At 35.8% G+C, this 17,504-nt stretch overlaps 1 protein-coding gene across 1 annotated transcript in view; it reads right to left on the bottom strand.

The window, feature by feature from the left end:
* Nucleotides 1-17,504, bottom strand: part of SNTB2 (syntrophin beta 2) — a 72,632-nt gene that overhangs the window by 25,115 nt on the left and 30,013 nt on the right. The window contains exons 2-3 of the mRNA XM_015587670.2: nucleotides 12,029-12,242; nucleotides 1,162-1,372 (exon numbers count right to left, since the gene is read on the bottom strand). Coding sequence (XP_015443156.1) covers nucleotides 1,162-1,372; nucleotides 12,029-12,242 — 425 coding nt within the window. The remainder of the gene's footprint in view (nucleotides 1-1,161; nucleotides 1,373-12,028; nucleotides 12,243-17,504) is intronic.

Below are 17,504 nucleotides of genomic sequence, written 5' to 3'. Positions count from 1 at the left end.
GAAATCATCACAGTAGTAATCCTGTGTTCTAATTTATCATAATTATTATTTGAAACACTCATAAAATTTCAGAGCTGAAAAAAAATAGTAGAGTCCAAAATTAATCTACCACACAATCACCAAAAGCTACTAAACGAGACTGCCAGGCCTGGTGACTGATCTATCAAATCGGAATCCTGTTGCGGTGCATGATAAAGGGCCAGACCTGGGAAACTCTCTCTTTAAGACAAAAGAACAAAACCTTCTAGGGCTGATACTGACGCAATCCCTGCCCCCTCACACATACATGAGGGAACCAGTATCAAAGAAATGAAGAAAATTTTAAAAAGATCTAAAACCAGTGAAGAACAAAACTAGCACTTAAACAATCATCTCTGAACCCCAAGTCCAATCATCTATTTTAGCTCTTTCTAGCCCAGTTGACAGTGAAGAATCTAAAAGAAAAAGTATGGGCCATAATGTCACGTACAACCTTTAGTCTCCCTTTCGTCAAACTTGGGATCTAAAATGACTTGGAGTATGTTCTTCCTTTCCCTTCAGCCCATATCCAATTAGGTTTACTTGTTTCTCTTCTCTTCATTTTTCAGTTGTGGAAGATAAATTGTGGAAGACATCTGTCCAATGGCTTGTAAAATATTTTCTATATTTATACTTTTCCCGGAGCAGAGGAGTAAGACTGCTGTTCCTGAAACTCTGTCAATGGACCAGCACAGGGTTAGGAAACTATGACCTGTGGGCTGAACGCAGCCCACTACCGGTTTTTACAAATATTTACTGAAATACAGCCACACCTATTCATTTTCGTATTGTCTATGACTATTTTCCTGCTACAGTGGCAGAGTCAGGAAGTTGTGACACTATCTGGCCCTTTGCAGAAACAGTTTGCTGATCCTGTTCTAAAATCATGAAAATGATCCTCTGTCATTAAGAACATAGACGGTGATAAGAACATCGTTTTATACTGTGATGATGATTATCATGACAGTCAATTCTTCCCACGAAGGTGATAATTAACAACAAATAGCTAAATGGTGGGGAGGAGAGACAAAAGATCTGCAAGCTAGATATCCAGGACCTGACTGTATGATAAATATGAAATGGGGGAAGCATCCTGGCTCTGAATGGCAACCAGGTGAGACCCTGCCCTGCCTCCCAGCCTACCTGTTCTGCCAGCCAGGCAATGTGCTTGACCTCCTTGCTGCCACCTGCTGTACTAGTTGCACCAAGCATGGCATTGAGTTCAGCCAACACCTGTGGGAGGAGAGCCATTATGTTGGTGTGGATAGCTACGAACCAGGAGTGTGCTGTGGCTGTATCCTTGCAGCGTAGGATCAATGTGTTCCTGCTATCAGGAGAATGTAGCTCTATCAATCTGTGTGGAAAAAGAAAAAAGAAAGTGAGCTAGAATAGAAGACATTAAACCTGCCAGAGTTAACATACATTACTGGAAATCTATTGTAATTTTACATTCCAGGATAGAGATACTTTCTTTTAATTCCCAAGGGTCCAATTCCAGAGAAAAACCACATACTGAAACATAATCATCAGAAAGACTAACTGCTGAGTCTTTTGTTTCAATGTGTTACTGTAATGACCTAAAGTGAAGAGACCTATTGTATAGTCTTAATTTCCATGTCAAAGAAACGGAAAGCATGCTTGCTGAATCTCATAGACTGTAAATAAGGAATTGATATTTTTTAAAAATTTTGAAATTTCTGATATAAGGTATTGCTAAGTAAATAAAACCTACTGCCAAATAGTGAACTGAAATCTCCACTGTATGAACTAAAGAAAAGAGAAAATATCTGAAGAATATGACTCTTTATGAAAATCTGGAACTGTTTTAGTATCTGGGTAACATCATATGATTAAATCATCCACTGAGTCATAGTAGAAAATAGTTAAGAGATCTTTAACTCTAACTATCATTGTTAATACTCAACTGAGAACAATCTATACTTCAAAAGTAATCTTTAGAAGTTAGCTAAAAAATTTTAAGTACATTGAACAAATTCCTTATACAGCAATTTATTGGGTAGGTATTGCGTTTTGGCCAAAGTTTTTAATGAGATGAGTTTAAAGAGTCAAATAAATAAATAACATAAAATATACACAATGCTGTGTTCTAACAGAGAACATAAATATCTTTCAAAATGGAAAAAAAAAGCTCTTAGGCGTGTTTTTCATGGTAGGCTGGAAACTGACAAACTGTGAGTGACCAAGGAGAGATCTCTTCATTCTTTCATCTTTCTAAAGACAGTTTTGCTGCCTTGAGGCTCTGTTACCAGATCCTGCACCACTTATCAAAAATAGTTTACATGCTCCCTAGCATTTCTGCCTTGAAGCTTGCATCCCTCTCTTTTGCCAATTATTTTAATTTGCCACATTTAACATGGCAAATATTCATTCTCATTTAAACTCTGGTCAGTCTATCCTTTCTTAAACACACATTTATTGAGCACCTACTATATACCGGATACTGTGATAGACACTTGTATTAGAGATGCAATGGTGAAAAAGATTGAAAACATAATCTCTACTTTCACTAGGTCTATAGTCTGTCTAATGGGGAAGGCGGAAAATTAACAATTAATTAATACACAATTATAGGTTACGAAAAGTGCTTCTATAAAGGACTGTGACGACTACTATGAAGTTCTTGTCTTAAAAAGGCATTCCTAAAATGGTAATGGCAAAGGACTACAATGGAAGCCTCTAAATCTCTGGGGCACATTCCCCAAAATGGTGTCATGCTATGAGACAGTTTATAAACACATCGACCTGGTACCTATCTCACCTACTCACCTGCCCTCCCACTGAGGTCTAGCCACCAGTCCTATCCATGTTTTATATGCCTTCACAGGTCTAGAGCAGTAGCTAAATGGGCCAAAAAGTTCTAGAAAATAGCCGAAACATAAAATAAGATCTGTGAACAGCCAAAACACTTAAAGCCTGTACCTGAGACCTCATATTAGTTAAAGTAGGATTTTTAGATACAGTTCTGATGAAGTTATTTATTTGATTTCCTATCTTATAGCTAAATCTAGTGAGAAGTAGCTTGGGAACAACACGATCAAAACAATAAATTAAAAAAATAATTTTATGAGAAATCTCTATACTCATGTTCATAGCAGCATCATTGACAAAAGCCAAAAAGTATAATAACTCAAATGTCTATTGATAGAACAGATAAACGAAATGTGGTCTATACATACAATGAAATATTATTGTCTTAAAAAAGAATTTCTGGCATGCGCTACAACATGGACGAATCTTGAGGACATTATGCTAAGTGAAATAAGCCAGTCACAAAAAGACAAGTATTGTATGATTCAACTTATATGAGGTCTAGAGTAGTCGAACTCATAGAAACAAAAAATGGAATGGTAGTTCCCAGAGGTTGGGAGGAAGTGGGAAGGGGGAAGAGTAACGAGTAGAGTTTTAGTTTTGCAAGATGAAAAAGTTCTGAAGATTAGGATTGCAACAATATGAATATACTTAATACTACTGAATTGCACACTTTAAAATGGTTAGATGGTAAATTTAATGTTATATGTATAAGTAAAAATTTAAAAATAAATGAATTAAAAAATAATCTATGGTGAAATGTAAGATGATTTACGATAGAGAGAGAAATGGCCTGTGGAAATTTATTTGGATCCAAGGATGAGACTACACAGAGCTCACCGGTAGGATACAGACTGCTACACAGGAGGACTTCCTCATCCTAAAAGCCCAACAAAAGTAGAAAGAGGAAGATAAGAGATTTCTGACCAATAACTTAATATTCACATTGACCTTTATTTAGTCCTCTATGTATTTTATAATATTTATTCTTTTTGATGTTATTTTTCACTATATCAATTGTTGCTGTCATGGTCCTTTAAATATTTGGCTAAAACATTGATTACATTCTCTAGTAGAAAAATAGCTTTACATTTGTTATGAGAAGATTTAAAACAGTACATTACACTATATAACAATAAAATTTTGCACTTAAAGGTAGAGTCATCTCATAATCTTTTTGATGATTTAACAATTGTATTATTCAGAGAAACTGCTCAAATAATCATTTAAGTAGCTAAACTTATTACAGAGTAATTTACTTGATGACAAGTAGTTATCTATAAAATGCAATGCTAGATTATTAGGTAATGTATGAATATAAACCCAAAGCGAGTTATTTTATATTTTATTACTTATACCAATTTTAAAAAGTATTTCTAGAACTTTCTGTACAAGATGGCAATTTAGCACACATATCCATTCTACTCCTTCCTGAAATCCCACTAAAAACAATAGTTGAAGGGAATTTTTTTTAAAATAGGCTTTTTCTTTTAGCAGTATTACGTTTACAGAAAAAAATGAGAAAAAAAAAATACAGAAAGCTCCCAAATACCCTCCCTCGTATGCCTTACTATGAACATCTTGCATTAGAGTGTGGTACATATGTTACAATCGATGAGCCAATATTAATATATTATTATTCACTAAAGTCCTATTTCACTTTTTGTGTTGTATATTCTATGAGTTTTGACAAATGTATAATGACATCATCTATCATTACAGTATCGAACAGAATACTATAGCTTCACTGCTCTAAAAAATCCCATGTGCCATCTACTGATTCCCCCATTACTACCCCCTGGCCTTGAACTTTCAGCAACCACTGATCTTTTTACTGTCTCCAGAGAATTACACAGTATGTAGCCTTTTCGGATTGTTTGTTTGTTTTTTTTTTCATTCGGCAATATACGTTTAAGATTCCTCCATGTCTTTCCTAGCTTGATTTCTTTTTATCACTGAATAATATTCCATTATCTGGATACACCATTCATCTTTTGAAAGACTTCTTGATTGCTTTCAAGTTTGGAAAATCATGAATAAAGCTGCTATAAAGCTTCAGATTTTTGTATGGACACAGGTTTTCAACTCCTTTGGGTAAATACCAAGGAGCATGATGCTAGGTCATATGGTAAGACCATGTTTAGCTTTGACAAACTGTCTTACAAAGTAGCTGTACCTTTTGGTACCGCCACCAGCAATGAATAAGAGTTCTTGTTGCTCTACATCCTCACCAGCATTGGTTGTTGTCAATGTTTTGGATTTTGGCCATTTTATTAGGTGTGTAGTGGTATCTCACTGTTTTAATTTGCAATTCTCTAATGACATGTGATGTTGAGCACCTTTCATATGTTTATTTGCCACCCGTGTTCCTCTTTTGGTGAAGTGTCTGTTCAGATCTGTTGCCCATTTTTAAGAGTTTTAAGAATCGTTAATTTGGATATCAGCCCTTTATCTGATACATATTTATCCAAATAATTTGGATATCAGCCCTTTATCTGATACATATTTATATCAGCCCATTATCTGATACAAACCCAGCCAGAAAATGAAAATTTTCTACCAATCTGTGGCTTGTCCTTTCATGCTCTTAACAGTGTGTGATGGTTAATTTAAGCTCCAACTTGACTGGGCTAAGGGATACCTAGAGAGCTGGTAAAACATTACTTCTGGGGGTGTCTGTTTCCGGAAGAGATGAACATTTGAACCAGTAGACTGGGTAAAGAAGATGCTCCTCATCAACTTGGGAGGGCAATGTCCAATCCACTGAGGGCACGAATAGAACAAAAAGATGAAGGAAGGGCAAATTTGCTCCCTGCTTGAGTTGGGACATCCATTTTCTCCTGTCTTTGCACATTGGAACTCCTGGTTCTTGGGTTTTGAACTCAGACTGAATTATACCACTGGCTTTCCTGGTTCTCCAGCTTGCAAATAGCAGATCATGGGAATTCTTGGACTCCATAATAGCATGAGCCAATTCCTATAATTAATAAATCTATCTATCTATCTATCTATTTATCTATCTATCTATCTATCTATCATCTACCTACCTACCCATCCATCCATCTTTCCTATTTGTTCTGTTTCCCTGGAGAACTCTAATACAGTGTCTTTTATAGAGCAGAAATTTTTAACTTTAATAAAGTTCAACTTATCAATTTTTATTTTATGTGATTTTGTTGTATCCAAGAATTCATCAGCAAACTTTAAAGGAGTTTCTAAAAAGCATAATTCTTCAAGCTCAGGGAAAACAGGAGAAGAATGACTACAACAAAATTTTAGAAACCAGCAAACAAACAAAAAAGTTAAATGACTTAATATTAGACCTAAGAAAAGCAGGAAAAGTCAAACCCAGCCAATCCATGCTGCAGAATCCAAAAAAAGCTGGAGAATTGGAGGCACCAGTTACCACTGGAAGTGAGAGTAAAGCATGCAGCTAAAATGAAAGGGGCTGGCTGAGAGTCTGTTTCAACATCCCTCACACCCAAAGGCCAGTGGGTAGCCTACCCTTAAACCTGCCTTCATCCCATCTTATTGGGTGGAAGAGCCAGTGATATCCTTAATTCAGACCCTTTATTATCAGGATAATTGTTTTCTACAAGGGCTATTTATTTCCACCTGGTTGTTTTGGCACTATAACCAGCTTAATGTCCTTTAAACACATGTTAAAAGTTCAGTCGCAAAACCATGACAAGAAATGCCTTTCACTCATCCTAACCTTCTTAGCACTAAAGATAGGAATCAGTTCATCTTTCCCTGGGCACAAAATGTTCACCTTCTGAAAAAGCTTTTACACCTCATACAGTTCCTGGGATAGTCTCTCAGACACATCTCCTTCGACAAATCTAAACTCTAAAAGTCCTGAGGTCAAAGATCCCAGTTGTTAATAACTGGAAGAATGGAAAATAAGTCTGTTATAAAATAAAACTAAGCATGATTAAAAAGGAAATGAGATTGGGACCACTGAGCTGGAAAAAGATGAAAACCGGCAGTAAATTAGTTCTCAGGCCAGGATCACTAAATTTTCATGAAAAGAAAAATTTTACAGTGATTCTGTGAATTAGCAAATTAAATTAGAAGAAAAAAAAAAGAGAAACTCCAAAATCCTGATTCTTCTAAATTCCAGAAGAATCTGCCTTTGAAGAAGCAGCCCCTAGAGCTGATAAAGGGGACAAAGTATTTCCTAAAGCCTACTGCTGTTTTAAAAGAAAAATTCATATAAAAACTCCTCTCATAAAAATTTGGAGGCAATCTGCCAGTAATTGTCTGGGTTCACAGGAGAGAGGAGGAAACAGCTACAGTGTGAAGCGTTTTGGCTTCTAGTCAAACCACTGAGGATTTCCTGAGAAATGCAATTACATTTTGATCATATGAATCAAATCAATGTTTAGGTACACAGAAGCAGAGGAGTAAGTCCAGCCTGCTTATTTCTTCTGTTTAGTAAAGTCTTTGACAAAATTGAACTACATGTATAATTTAGTAATACTCATATTGTTTTATATGTCATAAAGCCAAAATTTACCTCTTACACGGAAAAGAGCCAATGTGAAGATGAACCAGCTCAAAGGCAAGAGATTTACATTTCCGAAAAACAGTGTTTAAGAACACCTTGTCCTTGCTAAACTCCACAATGCCCACGAAGCTGTTTGCTAACAATGGGCTCATGTTCTCTACCCGGACTTCATCATTATCTATTTAGCTTTCACTTTCCAGAATGAACTGCTTGTAACTATCAGAAGCATCTGGTGAGGTCATGAGGTGGAACAAGTGAACAAACTTCCTCCCCCTCCTTGCTTACTCATTCTGATGGTCAGCATTTTTTCTAGCTCTAGACAGTGAAACGAACTCGAAGTAGTAAAACAGAAGAAAAGGATGTTTCCCTCTCATGTCGAATAAGTTTTTGGTTTAGAAAGTGAAGAATGAAACACGAAGAGATTCCTACAGACCCACTAGAATAGTTAATATTAAAAAGACTGACATTGTCAGTGTTGGAGAGGCTGTGTGTGGAGCAATGGAAACTCTCACACACTGCTGGTGTGAATGTAAAATGGCACAATCACTTTGGGAAAAAGTCTGGTAGTTTTTTAAAAGACTAAACATACACCTACCTTTTGACCCAGCAATTCTACTCTTAAGAATTTACTCAAGAGAAAGGAAAATGTATGCCCACAAAAAGGGTTATATAAAAATATTCATAGTAACTTTATTAATATTAGCCCCAGAATGGAAATATCTCAGGTGTCCAGCAATAGGAAAATGGATAAAGAAACTGTAATATAGTCATACAACACAACACTACTCAGGAATAGGGAGAAAGAACTATGGATACAAGGAACAAGATGGATGAATCTCAAAAACCTAATGTGGAGTAAAAGAATTCTATCACAAAAGAATACACATGGTATGATTACATTTACATGAAGTTTTAGAGTAGTTAAACTAATCTAATGGTAGAAAGTCAGAATAGTAGTTGCTTTGGGAGGTGGGTGAGGGAACTGACTAAGAAGGGGCATAAGAAAACTTTCCAGGGTGATGATAATGTTCTATATCTTAATAGGCTTAAGTTGTGTAAATTGTATATATTTGTCAAAATTATGATTTGTGCATTTTACTGTTATATAAATATTTCCTCAAAAGAGAAAAACTATAACAAAACAATGAACTCTAGTTATTTATATGCATGCTTAAATATTTAAAGGGAAGTATATTAATGTCTGTAATTCACTTTGACATGCATCGAAAAAATTGATGGACTGGCAAATGGATGGATGGGCTAATCTGTGATAATGCAAATATAGTAAAATGTTCATGGTAGAATCCAAGTGGTGGAAAAATGAGTGTTGACTATAAAATTCTTTTGACTTTGCTATCTGAAGTTTTTCATAATGTTACGAAAAAAATGAAGAATGATGGGAAACCACATGCCTACCTATGGCTTAAAAACAGATTCATAAGTATTTTCCAGATTAGGGAGCATCTAAGCCTATTTCTTGCCCAGAGTTTTACAAGAGACTATGTGGAAGATTCAGATTTTCAAATAGAAACATGGTCAGTTAGTTACAAGCTGCAATTTAATAAGTGTCTTGGTGACAGATGTTCTGATGAAACTTATTTTTGCTGTTCCTATATGAACTGTTTTTCTGCATGGCTTAAATGCTGAAGCTGTGTTACCTGTCATGACACTTTCTTTGACAGAGCGGAGATGAATTTAAGGATCAAAGAGTCCAAGTGATTTTATAGATATTATTTTATTTATCCTTGAAGTAGTTTTAAAGAGTAAAGTTAAGCAGGTAGTATTATGTCCATTTTACGGACAGAGAAAGCAGGAGAAAAGAAAAATTAAGGGACTTATTTGAGGTCATAAGGACACTAACAGCACCTATAATAATATATTGCGAGATTACCATGCTAATTTTACAATTATTCTCTTATTTAATCCTCACATAACCTTTCATTTTGTACAGGAGAAAACCAAGGCTTGTGGGAAACAAATAGTTTAGCCAAAGTTACAAAGACCATCATCCTAACTTCTGTCTAATTAGTCAGTGGTTCTCACTATTTTTTTTTTCTGTCAAGACCTAACAGATGTTCACATTCCATTGGGTATAAGTTATGCATAATTTTGTCAGGTACTTGTAATTCTACTGCTTTTCTTTTTCTCTAGAAAGCACATTGGATTGCAAGTAAGAATGATATAGAAATAACCTTGAATCTCTTTCAATTTATATTTTACACAAAACAGATCATCTCTAAATCTTGATATTTCAAGTAAAATTAGAAACACTATTTTGCAGCATGACGACTCGGAATCTGCAATAGCCGGAATCTTCTAAGACCTCTCCTTGTATAGTACACCATGGTTAAGTAGACTGATCCATCTTACTGAAGAGTAAGGTGTGATACAACTTTTGTAACTCAAACTGCCCTCTCCAATTCATTCTGAAGACCTATTTCAAACCTGACTATCCATCGTATGTCTTTAGTATATTTAAACGCTAAAGAGAATGCAGCCCCAAGTGTTAATGAAGGCCAAAGTCACTAAGCTCTAAAGATGTCTTAGTAGATGATAACGTAGCGCAACTTTCAGCAATATAGCCAATTCATATCACCTTCCTCCTTTTCTATTCCCACTAGCACAACCCGAGTTCTACGCAAACTTTAAAATACTTTGCCTTTTTATCCAATATCCAGCTATATCAGCAGCACTATAGGTACCAAAGACTAAATGTCTGTGTTCCCCCATTCATATGTTAAAATCCTACCTCCCCCGCAATGTGATAATATTAGCAGATGGGGCCTTTGGGAGGTAATCACGTGAATGGGATTACTGCTCTTATAAAGGAAACCCCAGAGAGCTCTCTAGACTCTTCTGTCATGTGAGGATGTAGCAAGGAGGGTACCCATCTGTGAATTAGGACGCAGGCCCTCACCAGACGCTGAATCTGCCAGAGCCTTGATCTTGGACTTCCCAGTCTTGCCCAGAACTGTGAAAAATAAACTGCTGGTGTTTCTAAGCCACCCAGTCTTTGGTATTTTGTAACAGAAGCCCGAACAGGTTATCTATTCTCATTCTCGGAAATGATTTATAATGAAGGGCCTTAGCCTGAATACTTTCCTCAGCCTGACAACCAGTTGAAAAATTTAACTGCTTTTTGTTTTTTATTGCATTGTTTCTCTATTCTAGTTCTTTCTCTATGGTCTCTACTATCTAATTTTTCCTTAAGTCCATGAGTAACAGACCAAAGGTTCTACATAAATGTATCTCATTTGAAGAAAAAAATTTTAATTTGAATTTAAGAGGCAGAAGTGACTATTTACTTTACAAATTAAATTCTTACTTTATGAAAAAATAAATATAGCATTTCTTTAAAGATCAAGCTGTTACACTTAGATATGATCCAATATAAATACACTCTCATGAATACACATGTAAAATAACAATTTCTCGAACTTTTAAAAGGCAACAAAAAAAATAAAAAATAAAGATAAAAATAAAAGGTAACAAAAATACAAGTATATCAGAATATAATTTTCAAAATGTGTATAGAGTTAGCAGTTAAGACTTTTTAAAGGTATTATTTCTTGAGAACCTACTACGTGCTTGGCTCTATGCAAAGGTTTTCAGATTTAATCTATACACTGAGTTAAGTATTATTATTTCCTTTTTTATAACAGATGAGGAGGATATGGCAGTTTATGGAGGTGAAGCGACTTGCTCAGAGCCTTCCTTTGAGCAAGTGATGGGGTAAGGATTCAAATCAAGGTCTGTCTGATTGTAGAGCTCAGCTCTTTAGAGCATACCACATGATACATTACAGAACAGGAGCTTTAATGTTTCTAGGGCTTAAAATACCCAAGAAAATCATTCAGCTTCTTGCTGTCTTCTATGATCCATCCTATTCTGATTAGACACCTGGCTGTGCATTCAGTTCAGAGGAGATCTTAAAAATGAAAGCTTGTTATAAAAAGTTTGTCATTAACTATGTCTTTGGACAAGTTTCTTTATCTCTTATTTTTCCCCTAATCTCTAACCTAACACTAGGTTTACCAGTATCACTTCATGGAGTTAATGAAGACAAAGTCATAGATCCCAAATGATTATAGAACTAAGAGGGACATCAGAAATAATCCAATCCAACTCTCTCATTTTACAAATGAAGAAACTTGGGTCAAGAGAAACTAACTCGCCAGGGTCACACTGCTAGCTGATTCAGCCAGATCTACGATGCAGATCTCTGATTCTTTACACTATCCACAGTGCAAGAAATTTCCATCTAAAGAGACATTTTAAAAAATTTCTTTAATAAGATTTTTTTTCAACTATAAAGTTGAAAAATGTTCATAGTGAAAAAAAGTAATAACGACACTCCAGAAAGGTATAAAATGAGGAATAGAAGCCCCTTCTTTCCTTCTACCTTCTAATCCCATTTCACTCCCCAGGAGAATCCACCATTAAGTTTCCTATGTGTTTGTCCAAACTTTTTCTATATATGTACCGTACATATATGTATAAGGAATTTAAATATGAAACTCCGAAATTTATTCTCATCTCAGACTGATGTTTTCTTCTGTATAATTTAGTCGACAGTTGTATTATCACATAATAATATGCATAAGTAATATTGTGACATGTCTTTAAGTTTGCAAAGCTGTAAGTATGATGCTCTGCTTAAGAACAGCTCACCTGTTCTCCAGATCCGGCATGCTTAGGTTTCTAGCAGCAAAACACATTTTGAGAGGGATGACCTTCCTGTCCTTGGTACTGTTCTGGTGTTTCGGAGAACCAGAGTCCTCACTGCCACTAAAGCTTGGTGACTGGGGAGCTGCACCTTCCCATGGCAGATCTGATACTAATGATGGCTTCTTGATATACGGTGTTACTTCTCGGATGAACTTGACTGTGAACAAAAATCAAAGGAGATTAGTATTTTTGCTTCCTATAAAATATGATAACTGAAATACACGCACATGAAATATTTGGCATGAAGTAAAACAATATACTAAGTTAAAGAGCCAGCACACAGTATCTTAAGATTGCAGGGTCCTTTAAGGGCATGTAATCTAAATGAAATGCCATTACTCTATTCTAAAAACTAACTTCTAAGCCTTTGCACGTACTGTTCCTTCTGCTTAGGTCTCCTTTCTCCTTTTGTCTCCCTGGTTAAGGCTACTCAAGCGTCACCTCCTCAGCAGATTTTCCTGTCCACTCTCTCCAGAGTGTTACCATTATGTCTCTGTAAAAAACTCTTAGCGCCCTGGGTTATAATCCTTTGCTAAAACTTCTGTTCCCCCTGCAGGCTGTTGAGTTTCCCCGAGGGCAGAGGCTGTGATTTATTCAATCTTAATATCCACATCTAGAACAGTATCTGTTCAGTAAATGAGTGAAGGAACAAATGAATAATTAAATACTTGAACTGTTATGGTAGTTGACCAGCCACAACTAAGCTAAGTATCTCTAGTTCAATTTGAATCAACTCAACCAATATTTTAGCCAACTACCAAGCGTTAAGAGAAAATGAGGCATGGGCCCTGCTCTCAAGGAACGACCAGTCTAGTAAGGGATACAGCTATGTAAATAGATCATTACAGTTTTAAAAACAAGAACAAAGAAGTACAAAAATAAAGTGTATTCAAGATAAGGTATTTCCACGAATGGTAGCCCAAAATTAAAATACAGCTTTCAGTATACGGGAAACTTTTTTCTTTTAAGTTCAATTTTAGGACTTATATCAGATACTTCCTTTCCCTCAGTCATGACCAGCAACTACTGTCATCTGAGGCATGGTATGCTTGTTTCCAGAACTAGATAAACTAAAGATTCTTAAAATCTTAAATAGCAATAAAAAGGAAAGAAATGGTTGAATGTAGATGAATCAGTCACCGTTACTTCTTCTAACATCACTATGTTACATCAGTATTCTACCTCCCTCTCAAATTCCAATGTGGCAGGTCATTAGAGTAGCATCTAATGGGAATTGAAAACTAGAAAGATATGATCATTATCAATGCTTATCAGTATCATAATAGCTAGCATTAACATTTTGTAGGATTAGAAGCTTTACAAGTCTATGAAATTTTGCTAATAGATTAGTAAATCTGAAAAATAATCAGATGTTTCTAAAAACACTAACAACAGTCTTTAAAACAATTTCTTTTTAAAATAAGTAAGACGCACATAAAACAAAATTCAAAAGGTATAAAAGATTTTATAATAAGCCTAGATTTCTAGCAGCCCAGTTCCCATCCCTGGTGGCAAACACCACATGGTCTTCCACAGATACACTAGGTATTCTAAGTGTATGTAAAACAGACACACACGCATGTGAATACATATATATGTATACACACATTTCACACTGTGGCAGTACATTATGCTTACTGTCCTGCATCTTATATCTTTTTACTTAATGATATTGATAATAGTCTTTTATAAGCTTAGCATCCTATAGTTCATTCTACAGCATGCTATGGTAAAAGAGAGGTCTTCGGAATCATACAGACCTAGTTTAAATACTGACTGTGCTTGCCATCTCAGAGCTATGTGACTTCACTTGCCTGTTCTGAGGTCCCCAAGTATAAAATGAGAGTTAAACGAGTAAAAATTCCAGGTACGCACTAAAAATTCAATAAATAGTAGGTGTCCTTCTTTTCCTTCTCTAAGTTAGAAAGTTTGAGAAGTTAAAATTTTTAAACAGCAATCAAAAGAAAAGGTGAAGTTATTTTCTTATAAGTTACTAAACAAAAGATCTGCTTAAATGAAGCATAATTCTAGAAAATATAATAATGCCATACCAGCATTTAGATATAGTATAGGTGTGTTCATATATATATGTATGTGCTTTCTGTGCATAGCTATAATACATGTACTTCTAAATGGAGAGAATTAACGCTAGCTGCCTCAGGTCGCCAAGGAGATTTTTTCATCCTAGAAAAATGAGCGGCCGACTCAGGCATTTCAATACATGCTTTAGCTTTGTACTTTCAAGAGAGGATTAGATCACAAGAACTTTGGCAGACATTCCTACAGTTTCCAGTCACTGCCGATGGCAGAGACTTGCTTTTTGAACTATTTAAGGCAGTATAACAACTATCGGGCTAAATGGGTAAAATTAAAGACATTCTAAATGACTAATCTCGATTATTATAGTGGTTAGAAAAAGACCCTTTAGGATCTACTCAGAAGTTCATTCAAGCACAGCAGCATCACTGAACTGATTACTGCACACATATTTAAATAAAACGCACATATTTAAATAATACATACACAGTCGGTTGCACAGCTTTAAGAGACCAATAAGTTTCACATGAGCTGACAACAATGATGCCCACATCCCCATCTACCTGGCCATCCATAATGTCTGAGGAACAGTAAATAGATATTTGTTTCTAATTTACCTGAGATTTGGGAAAGGTGGGAAGTTAATGGTGTTTTGTTTTAGTCCTATACTTAGGCCTCCCTAGTTGCCACAGTGCTTTTAACTTGGATACTTGGATGGATAAGCAAAGCCCCAACACTCCCGCATGGCATTCAGGTCAACTCAGAACCTACAATATGTTTCAGAATTCATTTTTCCTGATAAAGATCATCCTCAAAATGTTTAAACACTGATGTTTGTAGTGTTTTAGGTGTTTAGGGCTGAAGTTAATTTTCTTTCTTCTATGCACTGATCACTCTTATTGAAAATGAGGGGGGCTTCCCCCCACATTAAAAGCATCACTACAGTCCCTTCTCTTTAGAGTAACAAAAATATATACATGTACCATATACCCACCAGAAAGATGTCTGGAAGGATTTTCATCAAAATAGTATTTATATATAAGTGTAGGATTGCATTTCTTTCTTCATATAGTTCTATATACCTGAAATTTTTATGAGTTGAGAACATTTATACCAATAGAAACTTATTTTTAAAATAAAAAAAACTTATTCTGAAACCTTGCTCAAACTTTACACATGGAATCACCTTATAGTGAAACCTTGTTGAGCCTTCAAAAACTATAATGCACTGGATGAGATCCAAGATCCAACTGATCCTTACTGAATTCCATACTCTAAAGAATAGGGTTACAGGAGGTCCATGCATTTTAATGAGGTACACTGCTATTCCAGTTTGGGGCATTAAGCAGCATCTGATTTTAAATCAAATGTCACTTAAAAGCTTATCCAAAAGATACTTCATAGCCTATGGCTGTTAACACAAGTATTCCAGTAAATCGATCACTCTCCCTTATAAATATCGACCTTTCATTTAATCATTATTTTCCTCTTTATTCGAAAGCTCTTCTTTTTCTTATCCCATCTGGTAATCTTTACTGAATTTAAGTGAAACTAAATGGGTCAGACAATGTAGGGAGAATGGTGTCATTATTTCCCCTGTTTTTGTAGGCAAGTTTCTTCTGGGTTATCCCTTAGGGAAAAAGAACTGGCATTTCATTTTGCTCACAAATTAGTTATGTTGACATCATTATTAAAGTATTCTCCCAAGAGGTTTCTCCTCAACCTGATCTCAAGCTCCTCCTCCAAATCTGATAAATGACTACCAAAAACATTTACTTTCAGTAAAAGCCTTTTACATTCTCAACTAGCAGGTATCTTTCAATTCAAGTCCCCTGCCACTTGGGGTTTGAATAGACCCTGAATGTGTTCAGAGTAACTCTGGTTTCACTCCACCTTTCCATTTTTAAGTAACACTGCATATTTACTAATTTAGTAAGCACCTGGTAAGTGCCAGGAACTGTTTGAGGCTAAGAATAATACGTCTGTGAACATGCAAAAAAAGATGAATATAATTACTAAGTAAATTATATTCTAGAGAAATAAAAACTTATAATTGCACAAAAGCCTGTACATAAATGTTTCAGCAGTTCTATTCATAAGTGCCCAAACTGGAAACAACCCAAATGTCCTTCAATGGGTGAATGGATAAATCGCAGTATAGCTACAGAATAGAATAATACTCAATAAAAAGGAATGAACTATTGATTGATATACTCAGCAACTTGGATAAATCTCAAAGACAATATGCTTAGAAAAAGAAGCCAGTGTCAAAAGGTTATGTACTGCATAATCCCATTACTGAAAAGACAAACTATATGACAAGCAGATCAGTGGTTGCCAGGGGTTATGGATGGAAGATGTGATTATTTTTTTGGAGCACAGAACTGTCCTGTATCCTGATTGTGGCAGTAGGACACAGTTATACGTGTGTTAAAATATACAGAACTATATACCTAAACGGATGTGTGTGTGTGGGGGAGGGGGGGGTGCTGCTAATTTTATTGCATGATAATTTAAAAATAAAAAATAAATAAGTAAATTATAGAGTATGTTAGAAAATGTTAAGTGTTATGGAAAAGAAAAAACAGTAAGGGAAAATGCATCAAGAGTGCTGCAAGGGGGGGGGCGTCAATTTGCAATTCTAAATAAGGTGATTAGAGTAAGCCTCATTAAGGACATTTTAATGAAGACTTAAAGCAGGTGAGAGAGTTAGTCTTGTGGATATCTGGGAGAAGCAGTCCAGACAGAGAAAACTGTGTTAAAGAAGTAAGGAAAGCCTATGTGACTAGCACAGGGTAATCGAGGGGTAAAGGGTGTAGAAGGCAGATTGTGTAGGGCCTTTTACGTCACTGTAAGGACTTTGGCTTTTATTCTGAAATGGGGAGCCATTGAGAGGAGGTTTTAAGCAGAGGAGTGACATGATCTAACTTGTATTTTAATCATTTTCACTACTATAATGAAAACGAAGTGAAAGAGGGCAAAGGCAGAAGCAGGAAAACCAACTGAGAGGTTATCAGAGGTGAGAGACCAGAGTGATAGGAGTGGAGGTGGTAAGAACTGGTCAGATTCTCTACTAAAGGAAGACCTGATCAGACTGGATAAAGGGGGTGAGAAAAAAGAGAGGAATTAAGGAAGATTTTGAGATTTTTGTCCTAAACAATTGGAAGGACAGTTGCCATCAACAGCAGTTTTAAGAGGAAAGATCAGTAAGTTAAGACATATATTAGACAATCAAATCTAACGGGCAGCTGGATATAAGAGTCTGCAGTTTGGGCGATGGGTCTGGGTTGGAGCTATAAATCTGGGAGTTATTGGCATGTGGTTGATATTTAAAGCCATTAGGCTGGATAAGATCACTGTATCAATCAGGGTCCCAGCAGGA

This window comes from Pteropus alecto, unplaced genomic scaffold (genome assembly GCF_000325575.1).
Source record: "Pteropus alecto unplaced genomic scaffold, ASM32557v1 scaffold42, whole genome shotgun sequence".
NCBI classification, from domain to species: Eukaryota; Metazoa; Chordata; class Mammalia; order Chiroptera; family Pteropodidae; genus Pteropus; species Pteropus alecto.
This window is presented reverse-complemented; position numbering and strand designations above follow the sequence as displayed.